Source organism: Carlito syrichta, unplaced genomic scaffold (genome assembly GCF_000164805.1).
Source record: "Carlito syrichta isolate Samal-C Ts95f unplaced genomic scaffold, Tarsius_syrichta-2.0.1 Scaffold94731, whole genome shotgun sequence".
Taxonomy (NCBI): Eukaryota; Metazoa; Chordata; class Mammalia; order Primates; family Tarsiidae; genus Carlito; species Carlito syrichta.
Genome location: NW_007038827.1, coordinates 222,088 through 249,556, shown reverse-complemented (window position 1 = coordinate 249,556; position 27,469 = coordinate 222,088). Strand labels below are relative to the sequence as shown.

The following is a 27,469-nucleotide window of genomic DNA, read 5'->3' as shown; positions in this document are numbered from 1 at the left end:
CCATTTCTATAGGCCACAGTTTCCCCATTTGTGAGATGAGCCCTAGACTTCATTCAGAAGTCACAAATTCAACACCAACTGAATTAGGTAGATGGATGAATGAATGAAGCAGGCCAAGCACACCATTCTGTGTAGTAAACATTTAGGTATACTATTCATATTAGTTGTGCTAATATTTACCGTAAATATTTCAGAAAGACAGAAAGACTTCCAAAAAATAACAAACACCCATATACATACTACTCAAATCAAGAAATAAAACCTTACAGACACAGTTGATGGTCTTTTCTTTTTATTGAGATAAAACTCTCATGCTAATCTTAAGCATAAGCCTTCACACATGTTTATGTTTGTGTACACTCATGAAACCACTACCCCACATCAGGATGTGGATCTTTCCAACTCCCCAGGGAGTACTACCTGCCCATTCCAGGCAATGCTTCCATTCCAAAAGTAACCAGTGTTTTGATCTCTATTGCTATAGATTGGTCTTGCTTATTTCTGAACTTCATAAAAGTGGAATCGTAGTGTATACATCTCATGAGGCTCTTTCATAGGTATATTGTTGACCTCCATTAAAAAATCACTATACCCCTTCTTTTTTCTACTAAATCTTCTCCTTTTCATTCCCCTTCCCTATGTGTGCACTTTTGGAAGAGATAAAGGCACAGAGAGCTCTTCCTCTAATCTAATAAACAAGAGAATACAAACTCAATGATAGATGGAAGCGCCCCCTTCAGGCTCAGTGCTGGAGAAAGACACGGAATGGTGGAGACTTGGCAAAGTATGAAAAACACATAGCTGCTCCAAAGGGGATGGACTCTAAGCAAGTGCAGCAGTGTGGAAATGTGGGCCTACTATGACCAGATTGTTCTATGTTTTCCTTGAATTCAAGAAGTCTGGAGTTTTATATTTTTTAATTTTTCTTTTTTTAAAAGGTTGGCAACTAATTTTGATTTTGTTAATTACTTATATGCCAAACCAAACATTTCTGTGGTTTGTGTAACCTAAAAGCTGTTGACTTGCAACCTTTGAATGTGATAGACTGTTCCAGCCTGGACATCTAGAATCCTGGGATGGCAACCTGTCTCCCATCAGTTCCTAAGGAGTGTTTCCAATCTGCCCCTACATTGCCTCTTACTCGGGGATATTGGGAGAGTTTCAGAATAGAAAGTGTATTTCCCATTCTCAGAAGTTTAGAATCCCCCCCTTGAATTCTCTAATAGCTTCTGGGAAAAAAATGGGAAGAGGGAAGAGAAAAAGAGAGGAAGAAAGTGATGAAGGAAAAATTAAGGAAAGAAAAAGTAAGTTACCATTTACAGACTATCTGTGATATATAGGCACTGTTTGCCAAGCAGTTTCATATATTTCCACCTCATTTTGTCTTCATCACACCCCAATGAGGTAAAGATTAATCACCATTTTACAGATGAAGAAGTTGAGGCTCAGAGAGGTGGTCACTGCCTAATTCATATGACTAATGTGACTGAACTAGTTAGCTAATTCTGCTGCATTCCATTCTGCAAGGCATTTGTTGTACATGGTTTTGTTTTTGTTTTTTTTAATATGCAACATAGGCAGATAGAGGATGCAGAATTTATTTTTTGAAAAGAAGGTAGCACTGTGAAAAACCCTGCCAAAGACCAGAGGTAAAATGGTTCTGAGTGACTATTAAGTCCAATCTGATGTATAGATGCAGATCCAAAGTGCCCCGCAGGGAAGCCCATAGACAGAGATACAGACAAAATCTACGATTTTTTTTATCCACGAATGGACATACTCATATATTCACTCATTTGATTACTCCTTTGTTCATTCATTCACTCAGTAAAATTTGATTATGCACCTCCAAATGACATGTAGTCTTCAAACACTAGGGATGCAGAGTAGGAAATGCCTAAGCTTTTAAAAATGCTTACCCAGAAAGAAACTAGAAGCTCAGAGACTGATAAAAAAGTGTTAATAGTAATAATAATAAGTGATGACTAATTCATAGCAAATCCTATAAAGCAGTGGAAAATTTCAAGGGAAAAAAGGGGCTCATGTTAGAAGACATGCAAGAGGGGTGTCAGATCTAGGCCTCAGGAAGAGGGGTCTCTTTTAGATGTCTTTGGCTCTGCATGGGGCCCATCTTCTCTGGCCTTCATCTTTTAAACATTCTGCCCTCTCAAACAATTGTCTCAAAGAACCTCTCCACCTTCCTGAACCCTGGTCTTCCCATCGGTCAAAAGAGTAAGCTATTTTATACTTACAGCTTCAGGGGATAGTATACTTTGAAGGAAAGTGTAGTGTTCAAAGCACAGACCTTGAAATCAGACAAATGTGGATTTAATTGCTGACTGTCACTACCTGTATGTACAATTTGGGGCAGGTCATTTAACTTCTCTGTGCCCCAGTTTTCTCTTGTGTAAACCAGAGTCAAAAATAGTATCTATCTTATAGTTATGGTAAGAATTAGATGAGATAATGGCTCTGAGCCCAGAACATAGCACATACCACCCATTTAATAGAGGATTTTGTGCACATGAGTATGAGGATAATGGTGTTGGCCTTGATGGAGTTGATGGTGGTAGTGTTGATGTTTTGATGATGATGATGATGATGATGGCAGTGGTGGTGGTGCTATGATGATAAAGATAAAGTCAAGGAAGAGGATGACGGTGGTGGTGGTGGAGGTGCTGGCGGTAGTACCAGTGGTGATATTGATGATGGTGATGGTGGTGGTGGTGCTGATGGTGGTGCTAATGGTATTGATGATGATGGTAATTGCAGCCAGAAAGAAGACTGTCTATTCTTCTTACCCACTGAGGCAGGAAATAAAAACCCTCTCATAAAACCCGTACTGAATGAACTCTGGTTGTGCTAGATGTCTCATTGACATCAAGAGGAACAAGGCTGACATTTGAGGTGCCCCATCTGGGATCTCCCAACTTGTGCTGTAAACAGCCTAGCCTTTCCTTCAGCTCCCCCTGCCTGTCCCTTTCCTAGTTCTCCTAGCACACACAGAGGGGCCCTGTAGTGAAACAGGTGGGGCATGCAGCCCTGAGTAATAGTGGAAAATCCAAAAGCCTTGGAAAGATAAATAGGCTCATGCAGATAGTATAAAAGTCCTTTTTCCGAACTCACGTCAGGTAAACCTCAAGTGACAGAAACTTGTACAACCACACCAAGACACTCCTACGGACAGATTAAATTAGCTCTCAAATAAACAGGGAGAGGGATGGGCATCCAAATCCCTGGTAGATTCTAACCCTGCTGTTTTCTACTTCTTGAACCTTTACCAAATGCCCTCCAACACCCCTGGATTTTGACCGGGAACAGACTCTCGCACTCAGAGATGAAATTCCGTTAAGAGAATGAAAGCAGGTGATCCTCTCCACTCTGGTCCCATGGCTGAAAAGCAGAGGGGAACGTAGTAGCTTAACTGGAAGGAAGAAAATACTGGAGTTACACACGACCCTTCATTTGTATTTGTTCACTGTGCTCCCTGCTTCATCCTGGAACAATACAAAGGTGTCTAAAACTCAGGACCTGCTTTTAAGAAACTTAAGAAATGGGTCCTAGGTTAATCATTTCCACCTCATTTATCTCAATGCATCATCCCAACAAGGCTATGACATTTTCAGTACCCATTTAACAGATGGGAGAAACGATCCTCACTGTGGAAATTTACAAAGTGATTCCAAGTAAGAATCACAACCACACCTGTCCTCCCTCATGGCCTTTCCCATATACCACCTTTTGTGTATTTGGAAGAGTGTACACAGTGTCAATAGAAGCTCGAAGGGGCTAGATAATAGATTTCACATTGTGAGACTGATTGGCAGATTGTCAAGTTAAGCTGTTTGTCCAGGATTCTAAATTTAATTCAGGGTAAGCCTGTTCTCTAAAGTAGACACTGCATGTAACATTGCAGATGCTTTTCTGAAACTCTGGAAGAGAGGGAGACAAGCAAAGAAATTATTTTCCATTGGCAAAATCATCTCTATTTTGAGATGAGTCGGTTCTTTTATAAAATAAATATTTATTGCACATCCTTTGTGTTCCAGACACCATTTTAGGCATGGGAGATTCATCATGAACTAGAGATGCAGTGAAGCAGAGAAGGAAGACAACCAATCCAGTCTTAATCTGGAGTCACGTGATTTCCTTTGTCACAGCATGTAAAGAAATCTAATTACAACTTGGTGTCCATATAAGTCTGCCCTTAGGGAGAAAATGGGTTGGTCACATGGATTTCCCACATTCAGGCCCATGTGACTATTCATTTTTTAATTAAAATTAATCAATTGGTTCTCAGCCAAGAGAACAAGCCCTGATTATAGAGACTTCTTTGGCTGGTTGCTGACATAGTCACCTCTCACTGCAAATCTAAGCATGAGCTATTTTATTTTACGTTATTCTTTAAATAAATAATTGTAATCTGAAACCTGAGGTATTTGTGGAGAATAGAAAAGGTTCTAGAATTTTTATGGTAGTGCCATTCCTGATACTGTCTTATCTATCTAGCTTTACCTCTCTTCTTTCACCTACTTTGAAAGATATCGTCATGTTGGATTTTATGTTATGAGCTTCCTTAAATCATTTCTAGAAAACTGCTTGTTTTTAAATCCTGGTTTCTCCACCTAACAACTATGGAACTTGGAAAATGTATTCTCTTACGACGCGAGATTAATGTCCACCTCACAGCATGGTGGCAAGAAATAAGTAAGATAATTCATTAAGAAATTAGCACCATGAGTGCACTCAATATATTTAGTTGCCATTCTCATCATCATCATAATTAATATTAAAAGAGGCTATAAATAAATATGTATGTGCATGCCTATATGCTCTGCTGAGGGAGGGGTTGGGAAAAGCCTCACAGAGGAAGTAAGTTTTGAACAGATATCTAAAAGGTAACTAAGGATTCTATAAGTGACAAGATAGGGAAGGGCATTTCAGTGAAAGAGAACATCAAGAACACATCCACTGTGGGCAGCCTCAGGGAATTGTGAGCAGATCTGTATGGCACGTTGACAGGTAATAGCAGGAAGGGTTCCCTGTCTCTCCAGAGTTCCCAACAAGAGGTTACTTCATTCTGCCAACAGCCCACTTGCTCTCAAATTGTAGTGTGCATTAAAAAGGCTTGTTTTTAAAAATCCAGAGTCCGATAACCTGGCCGCAGAGAGCCAATTCATTACATCCAAGTCAGGTCTGAGAAATCTGCCTTTTTAATGTTCTCCCATCGTGATTCTGCTGAAAGTGGTCCTCAGCTCATACTTTGAGAAACACTGCATCATACTTCTGTCCCATCTTTCTGCTCCAGCCTCACATAAGCATGCATACAGCGCATACACATGTATGTGCACACACCCCCTCCTTCTGCCCTTCCTCCACCCACCTTGTCCCAATTCCATCAATGGGTCAAACACCAGCCATGAATTTTCTGAAGGATTTTTCTGATCATGTTTTCATCCCCCAGTTTTACTTCTCCTCAGCCCTTGTTCCTGCCAGGGAAATACAAAATCATGACACATACAGTGAACACAAATATTATTTTAATCTTATGGCTCCTGTTATTGCAAGAACACAGGCAAGTTCTCCTTGTAAATGCCAGGGTGAGGTCAGGACTTGGAAGATCCAAAGCAGAGGTGGGGTGGTTGAGTGTCATGCCAACACAGAGGTGGGTCCCTCCCAATACCAAGCCCATCTGACCTCTCTTTCTCCTCTCTCTGCAGAGAGTTGTCTGCACTGCTGGTCTCAAGTGGTATCCTCACCCGGCTCTGATTCACTGTGTCAAAGGCTGTGAGGTGAGTCACAGGGAAAGATACTTCTCAGCTCCCTAGAAATAATGCTACCGTTATTATTGTTATTGTTGTACTAATGATAGCTATACTTTATTGTACCTACTAAGTGTTGAAAATATCCATTTAGCATTTCTTCTTGGACAGGAATCAGCAACTGCATTTTATAGATGATGGAGGTGAGACATACACATATGAAAAAACATATTAAAATACATAGGTTATGGGTAACAAAGTTAGGATCCCAAGACAGGGTTCAGAATCTCCAGAGCCTACGATCTACTTAATACTGGATCTGTAAAAGAGAAGGAAGAGCAGGAGACCATATTGATTTAGCATCCATAATATGCTAATATTGGAATTTTACCAACATCATCACATTTAACCTTTACAGAGTCACATGAGGTGTTTTTTTTTTTATTTCCATTTTACTGATGACATTTACTGGCAAATCAATTCCCTCTGTCCCACATCTTAGTCATTCACTCATGCTTCAACCCCAGAAGTAATATGGATGCTTTAAACCCAACCACTGACTGAAGTGGAAGATCCTTTCTAAATCTTAAATGCTCTGTCTTCTCAGTGTTGCCATTCCCTGGAGCCTGGAATTACGGAGGTCTGGTGCTGTGTATCGGTGACAAACTTGAAGCGGGTTACAGGAGGCAGGGTTCTTGACACATCAACTATGTTCTCAGGGGAGGGCTGCCCATGGAACTCAAATGCATTTCTGTGCATCACCATGGTCCTTGTAGTTCTCAGCTGGCAGTAAAAGAGACCCAAATCCCTTCCAGGTGGATGTCTGAATCTCTGTGGTCCCCCCAGAGCTCACCAGGGAAAACGTAGGTAAAAAAAGACCAGGTTATGCCCTAGAAAATTTGTATTTGAGGAAGTTCTTAGAATGTCAGAACCAGAAAGGCTTTTTTAAGATTATCTAAACCTTACCTTTTATTTTAAAGACGGGAAGACAGAGACCCAGACAGTAACCAGGTCTAAAATTTGACAGAATACCAAAGTTGAGAAGGCCCTTCATGTGATGTAACCCTACCTGCTTCAGTAAAATGTTGTATAGAGTGGAAAATGAGGACCAGAGAGGGAATGGACTTTTCCAAGTTTGCACAGCATGATAACCACAGAGCCAAAGCATGATCCCAGATCTGCTGACACTCAGGCTGGCACTTTTTCTCTTACTGCCTGCCTATGAGTCATTCCCTGGCCTATAAGTGTCACAAAACAGACCCTGGGTCATATATTTCTTTCTGGGCACTAGTTAGGGAACCTCTGTGGTATCTTCTCAGGGCACGTGGCATTGTAGTCTTTAAGAACCCCATTCTCCCAAGCTTCAGTTAGGCCCTAGGACTGTTGCTTCCTTCCATCACTGGATCAGTCTAGCATTTGGAGAAAAGGAGGCTTGGGTTACCTGGGCACTCATTTTGCTGAGTTGGCAGTCTGGGCAACCAGTGTGACAGCAGAATTTGATCCCTCCTTTGACTCAGCAGTGAGGCCCAGGAGACCCTTACCTGTCAGGCTCTGAGCCCTGCCAATGATGCTTATCACCTTTGCCCTTGCAGGTGTCCCTCATCTCCTTTTCTCCTCAGCTTAGAGTCAATAGTATGTGTCTTGTCTGAAACTGGAAAGTATGCTTAGAAGAGACACAGATGCTGGGACGAGGGAGGAGCCATCAGCCTCAAACATCTAGAGATAACCAAGAAAAAGAAAGAGTTTGGGAACCTCTGAGTCTCCTGTACTCTGCACCAAGAAGGGTCCAAAATGATCATTCACTCACTTGTTCATTGAAGCTTCACTGGGAACCTCTTATATGCAGCCTCTATTCTAGGTTCTGAGAATACAATGATTTTATTCAAGTGAAAAGAGTAACTATGTTCTCCTTGAGTGAGTCATCTGTGATATTTTCTTGCTCATCATTCATCCATCCATCCATTTTTTTACTAAACATGTTAACTGAACATATATTTGATGAAGTTTTATTCAAATTGCCAGACATTTTGCTAGGAATCTAGGTTACAAAAGTGGATGACACTCACACTGTAGTAAAGGAGATAGACAAAGAGAGAATTCTAAATAATAATTATAAAATTATGTACCAAGAGCTTTCATTAAATCAAGTACAAGAAGCTGTAGAATAGAGCATCCTGGGAACATCGGAAAGACATTTTGAGCTAGATATTAAAGAATGGGTTGTTTGCCTAAATGCGTTACTAGAAGAAGTAGCAATATGAAAAACATCAGAGACAGGATGTAGCAGGTTTTTTTCACACTGTTCCCTCTCTCTAGAAATTGTCTTTCCTCTACACACATCTAATTAACTCCTACTCATCTCTATGATCTCAGCTGAAGCGTCGTTTCCTTAAGAACACCTTCACTGAGCTCTCTAACTAGATCTTCTTTTTCTGCTCTTTAATAGCATCGTGTACCTCTCCTCCATAGTTCTTATCAGAGTTGAAATTGGTTAATTAGATATGTGATTACATGATGAAAGTCTATCTCTTCACTAGCATATGACGTCTAAAGAAATAGGGGCCATATCTGTATTGACATACTATAGCATCCCTTTCCTTAGCACAATGTGCAACATACAAATAGGCATTCAATAAATAGGCTTGTATAGAAGATGGATGGATGATGGATGGAAGGATGGATGGATGGATGGATGGATACGGTCATAAGAAGAGGCATATAGGGCGAATACCTTGTGATGACACTGGAGATATTTTTCAGGATCCAAATAATAAGAACCACCTTCATTTAATTTTTCTCTTTTCCCCAACTACTTTTTTACCACGTCAGTTTATTTCATTCTAAGGAGGGGCAATTGGTCTTCTTCATTGGTCTGTTCATGTGTCATATGTAAGAAAACATAGCCCACAGGCAGACTCTTGAGGCATAGAGAAAAAAAGGGGGCTTATCTTCTTGTTTGGTGATTGTTCCACTCTACTTTAACACGAATATAATGTGTTCATTATGGTGGTCACACATAAGAGTCACACCTGCACTCACAGCCATGTGCATGCACATTCACACACCTGAGCTCTGGTCTTTCCTGTTCTTTGATCCATACGTAGTGCTATGATGTTTTTTAGGCTCTAACAGGACTGGGATGAAATGAAATCTGACATCATGAGTTTGGGGGGAAAAGGCTCCGTGAATGAGAATTTGGAAAAGAAATGCAAAAGCCAGGGATGCCACACAGGATGGATTCTGTGAGCTTGGTTTTCTCAAAAACAGTCAGGATGGGAAGGAGAGACCACTGGATCACAAGTGGTGTGCTGGGATGCAATATTAAACAAATGACATTTTCTTTTCTGTCAATGAGTCACTGAGTATTAGAAAGCCCAACCAACACTCTAATCAGAGTGATTTCATTTACATCTACTTTCTATATTAAAATGTCACACAATATTGCATTTGATAGTGGGGAGGGCAGTTCATTTATTTGAGGAATCAATGGACTAATCCAGCCTCTTTATTTTATTGGTGGGAGTCCTGAGGCTCTGAGAAAATAAGCCATTTAACGAAAATTACCAAGTAACCACCAAGTTGGCTGAGGTTAGGAGGACTAGAATTCAGGCTTTCTAAATCCCTGCCACTGCCTTTTTCACTATGCCAGTACAATTTTATCCCATTTTAAAAAACATAACTAAGGAGTAAAGTTGTGCATAGCATTAAACTAGGTGTTTGGGAGTCAAAGATAGACAAGACATTGCCTATGACCTTGAGGAGCTTACAGTCTTGTGCCAACTGCAGAAGCATAAACAGACAACAGAATACAGTGTGCTCATTTCTGGAAGGGGGGAACATGAGTGGTAGAGGAATCCTAGAGACTTCTGGACTTTCTCCTAACATGGCTCTGGGATCTGTTCAGTAATGACTTGACCCCATCATCTCTTCCTCATCTTTGAAGCATCACAGGGGTGGAGGAACACAGAGAAGAAAATAAACAAATCAGTGTGTGCTACAACAACCTAGATTGGTGGCACAGTCAGAAGGAAAATAAAAACAGAGCCAACTTAGATTTAAATCACTACTCAGCCTCCGCCCGTGTGATTTTGGCCAAGTACTTGCCTTTGAGCCCCAGGGTCTTCATGGCTACCTCACTTGTTTGAAGAACAAAAGAAGATGACAAACATGTAAAGCATGTGATATCAAGTACATCTGTATTCCTCAGTTAGAGGGAGCCCACCATTAAACATGCATAATGCCAAATTCCTATGAAGTCTTACATTTTATCTTTATAATTATTGGGCAGTTTACATGTAGCTTCCTGATATATTCGCATATGTTTTAGTATAAATTTCATTTTTAATTAAATAGTTTTTAATTACCTACTGTTGTTAAAAGTGCAGGAAAGAGGCTCCCTTTCTTATCATTTCTTTAAGTAAAACAAGCCCTCTATTCAGGAAGATATATGAGATCTATCCTGTGGCTTTGCATGCATAACCATAATCTCATTGAGAAAAACTTGACTAGGTAAGAGTCTTTATAAATGGTACAAGTAATAACTTATCCAAGGGGGTGTTGGGATTTGAAGCCAAGCAGGCTAACCTTAGAGGTTTGTGGGAAGAGAACAGACACCTGAAGGACTACCGAATCCCCGATGAAGCCTGAGGGCCAGCTCCCACTCACTCCGGGATGCTAACGAGGCCACCTTTCCTGCTTCTCTTCCCCTTTATAGCCCTTCATGGGAGACAATTACTGTGATGCCATCAACAACCGAGCATTCTGCAACTACGATGGTGGGGATTGCTGCACCTCCACAGTGAAGACCAAAAAGGTAGGCTGGTGTGCGCCTCTTGGCAGCCACCTGCTGCCCACCTCTCCAGCTTGCTGGGCCAGGTTCACTTCTGTGTGCTGGCTGACCCATTGTCCTGACTGTGCCAGTACTCTGTCTTCAAGCTTTCTTTTATTTTGTATTATTTTAGTCAGTGGTTGAGTTAATATTGTGTCCTCAGCCTTGGATGATTTTTGCAGATATGGTCCTCAAAGCGTAAAATCGGGTAGGGAAGCAGATAATAAAAGTGCAGTAAGTACCTTTAGAAGAGAAGGACAAAGTGCTGTGAGGGCCCAGGTGAGGGGTCAGAGAAGGCTTTGCAGAGGATGCAGCATCTACACTGAAACTTGAAGGAGAAGGGGAGGAAGAAGGAGGTGGTCATGAAAAGGGGCAGGAGACTGGCACGCACAGTCCTAAAGAGAACACACATTTTTAGATTATGGCTGATGTCTAGGTAAAAAGAGAAAATGGGACATTCTTAACAAGGTCACTTATGGCCTTTGAGCATTTATAATCTATTTTGGTTTTCATACCCGTAGAATTAGGAGAGGATGGTCATCATCATGATTCTCTTTCTTTTTGTGTTAGGATGCACATGGGAGTGATCCAAGGGTTTATAGTAAAACTGGAACATTCAAATTAGATGCACATTAACCACTCACAGAAAAATAGATACCTCCATTTCTCTCCTGACAAGAGCTGAGAGCAGAGTTTGGGACTCCAGACAAGAGTTGAGAGAGAGATGGTGGACCTGGCCAACCTGGGATGAGAAGTGTTCTTGTGGTGAATGAGTTCATGGGAAACTATTTTCTGTTTTTATACTCATCTGCAGTCTAAGCCGAAAAATCATTTGATCTCAGAGATCCTTTGCTCCAATCTCTCATTTTAAAGAAGAGGGAACCGAGTTTCTGAGACAGAAAAAGCAAAGAATCTTAGTCAGTCATGGCTGAAGAAACCCTCTGTGATTACCTGGCCCAAAGTTTCCTATTTTCATTAATGGAGTTACTGAGCCCATAAAAGAGGAATGATTTGCCCAGGTGGCAGAAAGAATGATAGAAACGGTGTGAGGTTCCTGGGTTCCAATCCAAGTCCTTTTATATTGCAATATCCTTAAGAGAGTTGGTTCCTTCCAGAATGATGCTCTGATTCAAAAATTTAGGGATACAGGGGGCGAGACCCAAGGAACACAACCAAATCAGAGAACTATTACTGAATCTTTTAGTTGACAGATAAAGATTCTGGGGTTGTGTGGGATCAATCAGTCTTGTGTGGGCAGCACTTTTCATCATTTCCACTTTTTTTTGGCTTTAGTTTTGTTTTGAATTTGTTAGATCATGGAAGGCATTCATTTTATGTTTAAGTATGAGAAAATGAAGTTTTAGGTTAATGAATTTCGCTGTTTTCAAACTGTGAAATAATACAGACTCTATTTTTTTGAAAATTTAGAAAGAAGAGAACATAAGAATTCACTTATTGTCTTACAACCCAAAGATAACCACTGCTTTCTTTCTGGCATATTTTATTCTGTTAAGTGTGAGAGCCTATTTGTCTATGTATGAATCACTGAATTTCAAGTTTGGGGTCTTATTTTACTTGGTTTTGTTTACTTAGCACAGGAAACCTTACACATAAGAATTATCTGATATTATCCAAACTTTTCAGCTGTATTTTTTGCTGTATTGTTTATTATATGGTTGTGATATACAATAGTTTATATAACCATTTACCCCAATTTTCTTTTTAACTTTTGGGTATTTCTGTTTTTTACAATTATAAATAACAATGCATATAAACATATTTACACATACTTTTATAGCTTGAATTACTCCTTTGTAGTTGATTCTTAGAACTGAAATGACTGGGAAAAATGATATGAGCATACTTAAAGACTGGGCCTGATCCCAAGTGAATACAGTGTATGACAGCATCTATTTTACACTACTGAAGTAGGCCACTTATGAAAATGAATGACAATGAAGTTTGTATTTTAAATAGAAGTTTATGTAGAATTGTGACACCATCTGACACTATCAGTTGGAGAAAGAGCAGTTCTGATTAAAATAATTACCAAGCCTGCTGTGTCTAAAACCTAAAAAAAAAAAAAAAAACCTTAAAAAAAACTATTTTGGGTGAGAGGAAACTTCCTTAAATGGATTACTCTTTTTACAGAGTGCATGGTAGGAATATAAAGTCAGGAGATTGAGGTTCAGGTGTGGATTCCAAATTACTACAGCAACTTTAGTATAGACATATGTATGGACACCAAGTCAACATCTTGACTCTCTGTTCCTCTACTAGGTTCTGTTTAAGCAATGACAAACTCCTGGGCCCTGAAATAGGTGCTGACTCTTCACTAGGGACTCCAGAATCAGTTCTTTCCTAGTTATGAATGTGTTTTCTAGTCTTTTTTTCCCCCTTATACACTCTTAAATGTAATTTAAACTTTTTGTGTTAAGAGATCTTCTTTCAATTTAAACGTGTTATTCCTTCATGTTGGCTGAAGCAGCAAAATACAGATAGCCAAGCTTCTTTCATCCAATGAGATGAACGTCCATTGAGCATTTCTATGTGCTTAGCACTAGACCTGGTTGGGTACACATGGCAGAATCTGGATGTACACATTTCCTGTCCTTGTGAAACTTGTCTATTTGGGGAGCCTGCTGTTAAGCAGGGAGCTATACAATGATGCATTTAATTGCCTTTGTGGAAAGGCAATGAGGGAAAGGTGTGGGATCTTATGAAGAACAGTTTGAAGGTCAAAGAAAGCTTCCCTGAGGAAGTGACATTTACATGGAGATCTGAAGAAGAAGTAGGCATTTTTCTGCTGAAAAGGAATGGTGGTTGGGGGCGGTGGGGGGGGGGGCTCTCAAAACATATGTAAAATTCAAATTACAGAGACAAAAGGCCTCCCTTATGGCAGGTGTGACTTTGCCATGGTTATTTCAGTTGTTCCCAGGTATTTGGAGATTTTCAGATGCAAGATTCCTGGAACTCTGACTTATGGAGAAGAAAGGTGTCTCAAATTATAGTCACTCTTCCTACAAATTAAATTTCCCAGTTTAACTTTTAAATAAACTCCAAATTCTTGAAATTTTTCTCCTCTTTCTTGGACATCCCCAACTACTCCCTGAAGAAGAATGGTTTGCAGGTAGTGACAGATGAAAAATATAAATGATAACACAAGACAACCCTACTGAACTACTGCATATTTCGGATACTCTGCTAGACACTGGGCACCCGTTATCCTTAAGTCAGCCTCGACAGATCACTACTATTATCCCCACTGCAGGGTTGAACCAGTTTGGGCTCAGAGTACTTACAGGACTTGCCTGACTTCACTTGGCTAGTGAGTAGGGAAGCCCACATTTGAACCTGGTTCTGTCTGACTCACAAGTCCTGTTCTTTCTCCTGCGTGGTGCTGAGTCTCAGAAGAAGAAAGCATGTGGGGATAGCCTGTGTCTTCAGTGCATCTGGGCCTGACCTTCCTAGTCCTGTTGGAGATATTCTGTGGGTCTAGACAGCCAGGGAGCCTTGGCTCTTGGACCCCTCCCTTGGCAAAGAGGAAAACAGCTATTACCAGCTGCAGAGACAGGTGGGGAGTAACTGAGGCACCCAGCCTTGTCCATCATGCCTGGCATCCCCGGCAGCCTAGACAGGAGTTTCCCGTGGGTGCCCACAGGGCAGAAGAAAGTTCTGGCTACTGTTTCTAGCTTCCACAGTAGAAAGTCTCTGAGGGCAGAAACAGGGCTTCCTTCTTCTCATCCCTCTGCCCTTACCTTTGAGAGCTGTTTAGTTCTCACCTCTCCCCTTAGCCACAGTCCCAATTAATGAGAAATTCCCTTCCCCTAGGCACCCAGGCTGGCACTCAGAAACTCATCCATAGGGCAGTATGGTTCAAACACCCTCCTAAATCACAGGAATTTTATTAATTGAGCACTCACTATGTGCTGGGCTATGGCTGGAATCTCTGCATATTATCTCACTTAGACTCCAGAACAGTTCATCAAGGTAGAACACTGAGGCTTAGAGAGGTGGAATCATTTGTAGAAAATGACAGAGCTGTGTGTGGGATTTAGGATTTTCTAATTCCAAACAAATCATAATAGCTAAGAGTTATTGAGAACGTAACTTTTGCCAAGGATAGTGCTAACTACTTTTACATGTCATTTCATATTATCAGCATAGCCTTGTGAAAGGTGTTGTCTTTTTATCCTCAGTTTACAGATGATGAAACTGGGGCTTAGGAGGGTTAAGGCCACACAGCCAATAAGTGGTAGGTAGAGCTGAAATGCAGATCTAGGGAGAGTAGACCGCACAGCCCCTACCTCGAATCCCTCTGAACGGTTTGTTGCAGTGGGCTTGCATGTTGCCCAAGCATCTTCCCCTGCCACTTATGGGTGAGCTTCTTGCTTCAGAGAACTCATGGAATGGAGTTCTGGGTATACACTCCAGGCCCAAGGTTAAGCTCTCAGCACCTTCTCCCAGACTTCTTTCTTTCCAGTACTCCACCTAAACCTCTTCCTGGTCCCCAGGGCTGGGGCCTCCCAGTCACTTGGCCCAGCACAATGCCTGTCTACTCCCTTCAACCTTCCTCCCCTTGTTTGTCTGTACAGACACCAGCTGTTCCCCACATCCGCCTTATGGGGTGACCTGGGCCCGGCTGGCAGACAAGAGCAAGACAGTGCAGGAAACTCTGTCTGACAGGGGTGTCCAATTTCCCACCCAGACACCTGCCTGCAGTGTGAGGCAGACAGGAAGGGGCAGTACTCAGCTTCTCAGGATGTCAGTTTATTATTTTCCTGTTGGAGCCTTGAGGAGTCTTAAATACAAAGCAGATTTCCAGAATGGTTGCTCCAATGATTTCCCTTCATAACAAAAATATATCAGTTTATAATTGGAATCATTCTAAGTAAGCATATGCTGGGGGTGTGAGGGAGGAAGGGGAAACAACCTTAATATATTCAACATACCAAGGCTGTCTAAGGTGTGGTGGCTTGGAACACTAGTTATGGTCAAGTTTCAGATGGTGCAAAGAGACTGATTCTGGAAGATGTCTGGGGAGCTGAGGTATAGTCCCAGTTCTGTGAATTATTAGCTCTGTGACCTTGGGCAAGTCAGATTAACATTGGGTTTTTATCTCTTGATACTTGAATTAGATCCCTGTCTAAGAACTCAACATACCAAGGTTTTCTCTAAGATGTGCTATGAACTCTTCACATGGCTTCTTGGGTAAGGTAGTCTTTGAGCAGAAACTTAGGACCAAGACCTTTAAAGAGTAAGAAGAGGGTATTCCCAGCAACATATCTCATCACAGGACCATGTATCAAATTGATGACACTATGTACAAGGCTACCATATTTGCTAAATTCCAGATTTGCTAAACTCTGTAAACCCTACCAAAGTAAGAATAGGGTTTTTTAGGAAAGGGCATTATATCCAACATGTAGCCCATTGGTCTAAGTAAGCTAGTGATTCTATAAGATATGGAAAGATAACCAAAATCATTAAATTGAGAGCAGCCTCCTTAGCAGAGTGGGCCAAGGCCTACATTGACAAGGAGTCAGATATTGGGTTATTGAGTTGGGGATGATGTACATCAGTGTCTATTTCTTGACCCAGAAGCCAGAATGGTCCTTCTAAACCAAGTCAGATAATATCACCTCTATTCAAAGCTATGCAGTGCCGCTCCATTTTACTCAGAATAAAAGCCAGAGTCTTCCCAATGGCTTCCTATGTGCTCTGCCTGCCCATGTTACCCGTCTGACCTTCCCACTATCTGTGCATTTGCTTACTCAACTCCAGTCCTCTTGACTCCTTGCTGCCCTGTGTATAGGCCAGGAATCACAGCCTTTGTCACTGTGTATTCCTTTGGCCAAGAACATTCATCTGTATTCATCCTCATGACTTACTCCCTCACCTCTTCCAAGTCTTTGTCCAAGTGTCATGTTCTCAATAAGCCTCACCCTGACCGCCCACCCCACACCACTCTTGGCACTGCCACACCCATTTTTCTTGCCACCCACTTTTTTCTTCCTTCCATGACACTTATCACTTTGGCACACACTATAAAATATATGTATTATTTATTATCACACAATCCCTACCTCTCTCAATGCTAGAATGCAAATTTTATGAGGATAAGGATGTGCATCTCTTTTGTTTATTGATGTATTCCACGTTCCAATGTGCCTCACTGCTTCCTGTCCAGTAGCAGAAGCTCAACACCCACAAATAAATACTTGTTCAGTGAGTCAATATAGGGTAACATCTACTATTGGATAGATACTGTGCTATGCTATGAGCAAGATGAACCCAATACTAGCTGCACTAAGTTCATGTCTTATGGACAAGTGGCCAGATGTCTTAGAGGATACTAAGCACCCTCAGAGACACAGCAAGTAAGGAGGGTCGGCAAAGTTTCCTAAAGAAGGCAGCACAAAAGGTTATACATGAGAAGTCTGGAAGATCTTACCCAGGTGAAAGGAGTAAAGGAAGACAAGAAACGGTGGTAAAAGGGACAGGAGTGTTTCTGTCAGCAGAAGCAGTCTGTTCAAAGGCCCAGATATCAGGGACAGTGTTGAGGAAATTTTGATTCCCTGAGTCTGGCTGCAGCACAGTGCAAGGAGAAGAGTAAAAGATCAGCCCAGATAGATAAGCAAAGCTTTTATAACCCAACTGGAATGTTTGAACTTTATCCAGAGGGCATCCAGTGGGGGCATTTGAAAGGATTTTATTAAGCACTGAACTGGTCTAGGTAATCCTAGAAGCCTTTTTGGAAGAGGGGGTAGATATGATTGACATGGAGGATTAGTAAGAAATAACAGGAAGATGGTTAAGCAAACTAGACGGACTTTTCCATGTCTAACAACCACTGGCATGAGTGTTATGATCTCCCTCATTTGCAGTCCTGACTTGACTTCTTCAAACCGATGAAGTAGACACATTTTAATCGGGTCTTATGATGGAATCTGGCCCTTCTATCCCCAAAAGTTATCATAACCATCACTGTTATCAATATCATCACCACCACTATCATCACTTCATTGTCAACTTCACCATCATCATCAACACTATCACCATCATTATCACCACCACCACTGTCAACATCACCAAAACCATCAATGTCACCACCACTACCACTGCCATCACCATTTATTGAGCACATATTTTATGCCATGTATTATGCAAGTTATTTATTTAAATTTTATACTTTATCCAAAATACTTCTGTGTGATAGGACCATAATAACCTCCATTTTGCACATAGAGAAACTGAAGTTCCCCCAAAAGGAAGTAACTTGCCTCGTAGCTTACACTAAATCAACAAAAGGCAAAGACTCAAATCCAAATCTTTTTCTCATCTAGCCAATGCTTTTCTCCACTTTTTAAGCCCACGTTTTTCTCTACTTTATCCTCTATTTGTCCACATGGTCACTTTATCTACATGTAAAAGTCTCTATGTTCACTGATTGCTCCATGCTAGATATTGTGTCCAAGAAATCTACAGGAAGATTCTCATTCTTGACACCATGCCTTCATCTCCTTGGTCTCATTAAATATTTCCATCAACAGGGAAGACCCTGAGATGCAGCCTGGTGAAGTGACTTGCCCATGCTCCCACAGTCAGCAGGTGACAGAGCAAAGGCTCTCCGACTGTCAGCATAGCATGTCTCTTGTCTCTCCCCAAAACCACGCTCCCCACTACCATCACCACTCTGCTGGTTACCTCCCTGTTGAGTATGAGTCAGAATCCAGCCCTTGCCTGTCTCTCAATCCCAGACAAGACCTGCGGCCAGGGCCTTGTGGTATGTTTGCCTGAGCTGCATTCCTGATGGAGGTGTTAGCCTGGGCAACTCACCCATGGGAGAAACTCCTGTACCTGAGCACTATCTCTAGCCAAGAAGGGAGAAAAAAGGGAAAGAATCCTGGCCCTTAGTCATTGACCTGGCTTGTTAACTGAATCCCAGAGTGGGTGGCCAAGCCATTTATTGGATAGCCTAGCCACATGGTGCTGGGAATCCCCAAACGTAACCTGGTCACCATGGCCCTCATGCTGTGGGTGGTAGGTTTTCTTGGGAGGCTGCCTGGGGAAGAAGGTGGAAAGCTTCTTGGGGAATCAGAGAATCTGGGATTGGGCTCAGAGTTCTGATTTTATCAGGATGTGAGTCTTCTCCCCATGCCTCAGATTCTTCCTCTGTGATGATGCACATCCCAGGCCACCTACCAGCCAAGTGACTCACTTTACACCTTAGTTTCATCTAGTAAGGAATAGTAAGTAAGAACAGGGGGTTTGGGGATTGCTGGGAAGAATGAGTAAGATAATGCACATTGAGTTTAGCTCAGTGTCAGGCACATCATAAGGGATAAAGGTTACTGGCTATTAAAAAGGCAAAGCAGCAGTCAGCCTTGATAAGTTGGGAGGAAAGCACCTTCTTTTCACTCTCACTTGCTGAAAAGCTCTCAGTGTTTGGAGTGGGGTTTAGAATTCGTCATCATCAACTTATGGACTGGTAGTGAGGCCAAGGGTATGTTTGTTTTTCTTTAAACATTGTGTAACTTTTATTATTTCATCTGCAATATGGGTAGCTAATAATAATGGTCTCACAAGGTTGTGCAGAGTCAGTGAGCTAGTACATAGAAACCATCTGGCACATGGAGGCTCTCGGGAATTACTGGTATATGTACAGTGGTGTTCACTGAACTGCACAGACAGGCTTCCCTGAGCCTTTTCTAGGTTAGGCTTAGGAACATCTGGGAGTCTCCTTCCTTCTCTCCCCAGTTTTAGATCCATGTTCGGTGAGGAAGCCCGTATCAAGAGGAGACCCCAAAGGCAGGTTCTGAACAGAAGTTCACAAAGAGGCAAGAAGAGGGAACGAGACACTGCATCTCCTCTGCAATGGTGGCTCTAAGAGCTGGATTAGAGATGACATGATATCATTGACTTCTCACCAGAATCCCGTGAGGTCTTTATGAAGACCCCTGTCTTACAGCTAGGAAGACTGAGGTCCACACGGTGCCAGGGACTTGCCGGAAATCATACAATTCCTGTGGGGGGCCTACTACTAAATCCCAAAATTCTAGCAAGTGCTCAGTTAATACTTACAAGCATCATGTGGTGGAGATGAGGAGGCTTCTGGATCTGCCTCCTGAGACTGAACCGTCTAGGACTTGTCATGTTCTGATTGTGTTTCCTTTTATCTGGAAACATAGCTTTCAGATGTGTTTAACTAAGAAGTACTGGAACTGCCAGGGCCAGCCTGGAAAGGGAAGACACTGGCAATACCACTGCAGCATAACCAGAGTGGGCAGACCAGCCTGAGAAGCTAGTTGACAGCAAAGCTTTGCCAGCTGATAATTGTGGAGAAGCTGATGCAACTGGGGAAGGCAGAAAGGGGAGCATGCAAGTCAGTTTGTGGAGAAAGTCTATGTTTCTAATTTCTTTCTGACTGGGGCTTTGCTTTCTACCTTTCTCAGCCTGAGAAGGATTTTTAGCCTTTGATGGGAAAATTAAGGTCATGAAGATCAACCCTTATTATAGATAGGGAAACTGAAGCCCAGAGAAGGAAATTAACTTGTATAAAGTCACCCAGCAAGTGAGTGCAAGAGTAAAAAGTTTCTGACTTGTATTTTGCCTGTATATTCATGCATTCATTTGTTAATCCATTCTTGAGTTCATTGAATGCCTATTATGTGGTATATTAAGAATTAGTTCAAGAATTGTCATAACCTATGCCCAGACTAAGCTAACATACAAATGAAGAAGTAAATCAGTACAAGATGAGAGTTAAAATAGGATGCTGTGACATGATATGAAGGTGATGGTGCCATCTTTGGCCAGATCAATTAGAGAATAGGTGATGCTTGAGATAAGATCTGAAGAATAAAAAGGAGCTGGCCAGGGAAGAGCTGTCAGGGTGGAGGAACATTGATGGCCAAACACTTAAAAGGTAAGAGAACACTTGGAGTGTATGAGGAACAATAAACAAATAAGTCACAAAAAGTGAGGGGAAGAAGAGAACCAGCTGAAGTCAGAGAAATGTGTAGAGATCAGATCATGCAAGACCTTGAACTTGTGGCAAGGATTTGGGATTTTATTACAAGAGATAGAATTGGTCGAGTATTTGTCTGCATGAGGTGCAGCAGGAAGCATAAAAGATAAAGCAGATGTGAAAACTGTCCCTAATGGGTCTTAAAACACAGTGGGAAAGCGTTACAGAGAAAATTATAGAGAAGACATTAGAGGCTTTTAATAACAGAATGTGAACAAGGATAGGAGACAGGAACGGATAAAGTGTAGGGGAGTTAAGGACAAGGAGGTTTTCCAAATATGGAAGGTAGGACAGAGCGGACAATAGGCAGGAAAGATGGTGAAATATGAATCAGTGAGAAATTTGCCTCAACACATTTGTGTTCAGCACTGAGCATCTTAAAGGTATTAAGCCACGTGTAGGGGCTTTTTCATGTTTCTTTTTGTTTGATCCTCACAACCATATTAAATTCAATATATATATTTTTAATGATCCTTTTATGGATGTGGAAACTAAGGATTATGGCAGTGAAGGGATTTCCCTAAAATCATTCAGCAAGTATGAAGCAAGCGAGGATCTCAACCCAGGCCTTTCAGCTCTTCTGTTGTTGGATTTTGACTTGGCTCTGTGCTCTGTTTCCCCATTTGGACCGGATGGTTTTCTCTCTGTGGATCTTCCATTTCTAATATCCCGTGCTTCTACTGAAGGTAAAGAGGTTGCAGACAAATATTCTAGATTTTTGATGGAATATTCCAGATATATTCCACAAAATCACGGAGGCTGGAAAGTAAATGTCTTGAACAGAAAACAGTGAGTAGGAAAAAGGAACCATGAAAATGCTTACTACAGCATCAAATATCTATGAATTTAAATTGAAAAGAAAAACAGACATGTTACCCATAGTACAAAGATAGAGTCAGAGAGAGAGAGAGAGAGAACTAAATAGAATTCATGAATTCTATAGGTTAGGCCTTGTGAAAATAAGATTGACCTGATTCTTGCCTCATGAGCCACAGAATTGGTGGGAGAATAGGCCAAAAAAAAAAAGGAAGGGGCAGAAAGAGAGAGAGAGAGCATTTAGCATATATCAAGCATTGTGCTAGGTATTTTTCATGAGTTATTTTATTTATTCCGTATCACAACCTCAGGTGTTGTACACTTTTATTATTCTGATTTCATGGATGAGTTCATTGAAGCTCAGAGAGATTGTCACATGCTCAAGGTCACACCTCAACTAGGTAAAAGAGCTGGGGTTTATATTTAAATCATTCTAATGTTCAATCATACATTTTAAATTATTGCAGAGATTCAAGGCACAGAAAGTTTGGAAGGAAGGGAAGGAGGGCAAAGGGGCAGAGAAACAAAAAGAGCTAGACATAGAGAACGAGTTCACAAGTACATCATAGAGAAGGATGGAAATAATGACACTCTAAGGACTATCTGGGCACTTGGAGACCCTGCCCAGGCAGGAGGTGAATGAAGTCATTAAATTCATCTGAGCAGATGGGGTACCCTCTGGGGAAAGTTATATGCAAATGTCATGATGCAATGAGGTGAAATCGACTTGTGTTAATTCAGGCTGGGATTCAAGCAGGGACTGCACTATGCTCTTTGGAATGACAGATCATCTGCTGAATGGGAAAGACACTCACTCTGTGGGCTCTTCCTTTCAGTTTGGAGAAAGGAAAGGTGGCCCAAGGTCACAGAGCACATGCAGGGATGGACTGGGCCCTGGACGGAACAAACTCAGGTTTCCTGCTTTTTCTTATGCTAAAATCTGCTCCTGAGGTCCTTCAAATCTTTTGTAGAACCTTTATGTGAACTATTTCCTACTTGGGATTCCAAGCCTCCCAGAAGGTGGTCTGTGCTTGCCTGCAGCATGCTTTTGTTTTCTTCAGTGCCTCCCCAAATCTAAATTACCAATACCTACAGAGTTTTCATAAAAGATACATTCACATTGTTCCTTTGACTGGATGATCACAACAGCCCTATACATTGGATATCCCATTGTAAAATCATGTTCAACAACTTTGATATAGTGCATTATAATGCTTTTACTCAGCCCTTATAGTTTAAAGTGCAAGATGGATCCTATTATACAAGCTCTAACAAAGGAACTTGAAACTCAGGGAGAAGCACCTCATCTTACTTTAAATACCAGATTTTTATTTATTACTTTGAGTAAATGTTTGTCCTTTGCTGAGCCTCAGTGTCCCCTTCAATAAAAGGAGGGTTGTTATAGCACCTATCTTACAGAGTTGTCAAAAGGATTCAGTGTTTGCCTGTTTTGAAAGTATCCAGCATGCTGCTGAACCCCATAGCAAAGGACTCTGCAAATGGAAACTGCTGTGATAGTGACCGTGGTGCTCTTGACAAAAGTAATCACAGTAAGAACAAGAAGCAGAGAATCTTCTGCTTCTCAAATTCAGTGATTGTGACCCTGCTTTGCATTGCCTTTCTGACAAGTACTGCTTCAGATCAAACTACCTGGTTCACTCCTCTCTTTCTCTCTGCAGGTTACTCCATTCCCTATGTCCTGTGACCTACAAGGTGACTGTGCTTGTCGGGACCCCCAGGCCCAAGAACACAGCCGGAAAGACCTCCGGGGTTACAGCCATGGCTAAGAAGGGAGAAGGAGTTGTGAAAGAATTCCTAACACCAGGACCCGCATCCCTTTGGTATTGATTTCACAGTCAGCTGCTCAACGGAATGGCCTCTCCACACCAGGGATCCTTAGCACCCAACCGGTCTGCCTTTAATTTTATCCAGGAAGGAATCACAGTGGGGTGAATGAACCAAGTCTTGCCATGTTGAATGATGAAATGGAATCCCATTCCAAAGTTTGAGATGGATTGCATATACAGTGTGCAGTCCTGGAGCCTCCTAAAATTCTAACCATTTGTCACACTACCACAGCAAAAAAACAAAAACAAAAAAAACCATGTTCTGTATCTAGAGTGTGCACATCTGTGGTTAGTACACATGCATGCATACATACCCATACAAACATCAGTATGAGGGCAGGTCTGGAGACTGAGCAGAGAGAGACTATAACAAACTCAATCTTTCTTTCCCAAGCTCCTAACCAACACTATCTTTGGGAGAAAGAAAGTTGTAGAAACTGCTAAGGCCAAGTGTTGAGATGCCAAGATAGCTCACACCCTGAGGCTCAGAATATATTGGGCATGTACAACTGTGCAGTCCTTTGGGATTGGAAGTGAAATGGTCTGTGATCACTCTACCTTCTAGGGAACTAGGACCCATAAGAGGTAAAGATTTCAAGGTATGCAAAGCCCCCCAGTTTTTCTGCTGCCGTGGGGATTTTACCCCAACTCCAGGGTTCAAGGCCAATCTGGAAAATGGCTTAGAATTGCAATGTCAAGGTATTATACCAGTCCCCTGCTTGAGGCTTGAGGTCATAATATCCCTCCAGTACTCACCTGTTTCCCAAATCTCGCCTTGGGACCACATTTGCTGCTACTTTTCCTGCTGCTCTATCCTATACATTGAATAACCCAAGATTGTAGGACTAGGTTAGGAAAAACCCCACACAACCAAACAGTCTGCCTTAAAAGTGACCCACATTTTTCCACAACTCCTCATTTCTTAGTCCTTCTGCTAGAGAAGAACTCTCATGGGTCCATATGGTAAGAAGTTAAGTCCCCCTTAGATGGGTCTCTCATCAGGGAAGGGAGTTGAGGGTCTTCAGATACTGGAACCTCACTGAAAGTCCAGAATGTCTAAGCCAGTGTTAGATTTTGTAATCAAGTGGAACAGTGTTAAATTTTCATGATGTTGGAGCCATCTAGAGACTACTGGAATTGTTGAGACTCTGGTTATTATTTTTATCCTAATCTTCCTAGCCCTTTGGGCTAGAGTAGCCTTTGATCCTGAGAACCTCACTGTTGCTCTGAGTAGATATAATTCTGGAAGAGAGTATCATAATGGATAATATCAATATAGACTGTGTTCTAGAGGGCCCATTAGAGGGAAGCCAAACAATTCACAGCCTAAGTACCCAACAGCTCAACATGGTCATCATGTTTTCCATATGGTTTTCCAGCTACCAGTACAACCTTCCACACCTGTGGCTGGTTAAACCTTCTCTCTCTCCCATGTTCAGGTTCCAAAAGTAGAAAAGACGTGGAAGCCTCCATGTCTTTGGGGGTCTCTTTGCCTCTTTTTAGTCAGTTACCTGTCCACTCCCTTTAATATAATGTGAGAAGAGATTAATACAGAATGAGGAGTAGAGAATGGTTAAGTATGACATATTTTCTGCAACCTGGAGCTGGAATTGAGGAGATGGGAGTGTCTAGACTAGCTATATCACATAAAATTACTGTAAATTAAGTCATCTCAAGTCGAGCAAAGACAACCAACAAAAACAAAGTCTAGCATAGGAATGGAAAATACCAGGCATGTGTGCAGCCCCTCCTAATTCCTGCATCCAAGGCAGGCATTGTTACTCCATCGCAGGCTTTTTTTCTATTAAAACCAAAAATAACTTTAGAAACCATCTTACTGTATCACTCCCAATAGCAGTACCTTGTGATCAAACACACTTGAGAAGACATCTATTGGCCATCTGTGGCCTGTTATATTCAGAAATATATCAAGGTGCTTTTTGCACAGGTGCCCACAGATAAGAACGCAGTGCTTAGATCGTTTACGTGGCTTGTACCGTATTGCAAACTTTAAGATTGAGTTCCAGAATGGATGGGCTACCATCATTGTTAAAGCAAATCCTTTATGTTTCTTTCTTACAAAATCATATTTAATATATATTCAAGGCATTTTGTGACTGTAATTATGGGCCACTCTTCAGCAAAAAAAAAAAAAAGTAACAAATAATATTAGAAGAATAGATCTTGTTTTGCACCCCTCTCCAATATTTTAGAACTCTTGCCAACTCTCCAGGTCTCTTACTTGCCCTAGCTAAGTGATTAACCTCTGTGGTGTTATCTTAGAAAGTATGAGCTAAGGAGGGTAACAGTGTCAACCTGCCCTATAACTTAATTGCACCCGTAAGTAATACAAAAAGCTTTGAAGACCTAAAGATGATGTTACTAATGATGGGATAGCAGGAACCACAAAAGAACCTTACCAGCTTCCCTTAAATCGATCCATATCCTCTTTCCATCTTCACTCTCACCGTCATCTGTCCCCACACTCTCCACCTGAACAAAAATTCCTGAAGGCTGATTTATATCTTCAGACTCACAGATTGAATTTAGCCCTTCTGAGTAAAGACCCATTCAGTCTCCTCACTATCATTTAATCCTGTTACTAAAAATTCTTAATTGCCAAGGATATTAGGCAAAAGAGGCTACTTGATTGGTAACCACGCTCGTGCCCACAAGGAAGGTGTCTCTTCTCAAACCTTAGTGGAGGAGAGTCAGTTCAGCTTGTGCAATGCCCTGATTCCCAGTTCTATTTTTTTTCCTGGGAATAAACTCATTGTTTTATCACTTCAATCATCTCCTGTTTAGGACAACAGAGTACTCATGAGGAAACAGCTCTGAAGCGTTGTTATGTATCAGCAGCTCTATGGCCCTAAAACACTTGAGGTTTCTGCATCTGAAGTATTAGCCCGTTAGCAGTAAAAAGATGAGGTGGACAGTTCTGTAAGCCCTGTCTTGGGAAGCCTTTCCAAGCCACAACCCTAACTGCCTGCCCAAAGGACTTACATTACCCCCAGATTCTGTGCCAACAACCTTTTAAGGGAATACAGTCCTTGGGAATTCAGTTTTGGTGGGTGAATTGGAGTGTGAAGGAAGGGAGAGATTAATGATCATAAATAGTAAGGCTTTGAAGATGTGGGGTATCAGCTGCCACTCCTGGCTTCAGCATGTTGAGTCACTGCCTAGACAGTTCTCTTGGCCTTATTTCCACCTTGGCCGATGCTTAAATGCTATTTGTTGAAAATAATTCCTTGAGACAGTTTTCAGCTACCTCCCTTCCAGGTTTGATTTAACTTGGTTGTAACTGTCAATTTGTTAGAGGTCTTACCTGTGTTTTAGAAAGAAAAGAAAAGAAAAAGAAAGAAAGGAAAGAAAGAAAGAAAGAAAGAAAGAAAGAAAGAAAGAAAGAAAGAAAGAAAGAAAGAAAGAAAGAAAGAAAGAAAGAAAAGAAAAGAGAGAAAAGAAAGAAAGAAAGAGGGAAGAAAAGGAAGAAAGAAAATCAATAGTTTTAAGGTTTTGTGTTTTTTTCTGGAACTACTTCAAGTGCGAAAATAAAGAAATTGATGGTGACAAAGCTGTACAGATAGAGGTTAATAGAAAACAAGGAGATTAAAAAGATATAAAAATGCATGATTAAAAACTAAGAATAAAACCTATGTTTATCTTTCCTAAAGGAAATTGTTTATTCTACAGACTGAGTAGCTAGACACAAGCATAAAGATTTCCCTAGAAGACATAGAGTGGGATTTATAACACTGTCTGTTATTTTCTGTACATTGTGGTAGATCCAGGAAATATGACATTTTTCCCTTGATATGTTATTGTTGTTGTTGGGGGCATTTTGTTCTTTTGTTTGGTGACGATCAGTGGTAGTAGGGAGTGGGGAGGGCTTGATATTGGTTTTACCAAATATTAAGGGGACATATTGTTGTCGTCGTGCTTTTCACGTTATAAAATGTTTATATTTACCAGTATAGCACTGGGCTTTATAAAGACTGCACTCAGAACTACACTGCACAGTCCAAATTTCTAAAAAGCTGCTACATGACCAGACAGGTAATCTCAATGAGTTATGAGAAACAAAACAAAACAAGTAATCAACAAACATAAGAACTGAACAGCAAATGAATAAAAGCTTTTTCTTGTCATTTATTCAACTTTTGCCAAATTCCTACCAATCGTTTGCTTT

General features: G+C 41.3%; 1 protein-coding gene across 1 annotated transcript in view; it reads left to right on the top strand.

Annotated features, from left to right (window-relative positions):
- The window catches only part of PAPPA (pappalysin 1), a 164,252-nt gene extending 140,576 nt beyond the window's left edge, over positions 1–23,676 (top strand). Inside the window, exons 14-16 of the mRNA XM_008061425.2 lie at positions 5,721–5,792; positions 10,477–10,575; positions 23,116–23,676. Of these exons, the coding sequence (XP_008059616.1) occupies positions 5,721–5,792; positions 10,477–10,575; positions 23,116–23,223 (279 nt within the window). The 3' untranslated portion in view covers positions 23,224–23,676. The remainder of the gene's footprint in view (positions 1–5,720; positions 5,793–10,476; positions 10,576–23,115) is intronic.
- The last annotated feature ends 3,793 nt before the right edge of the window (positions 23,677–27,469 follow it).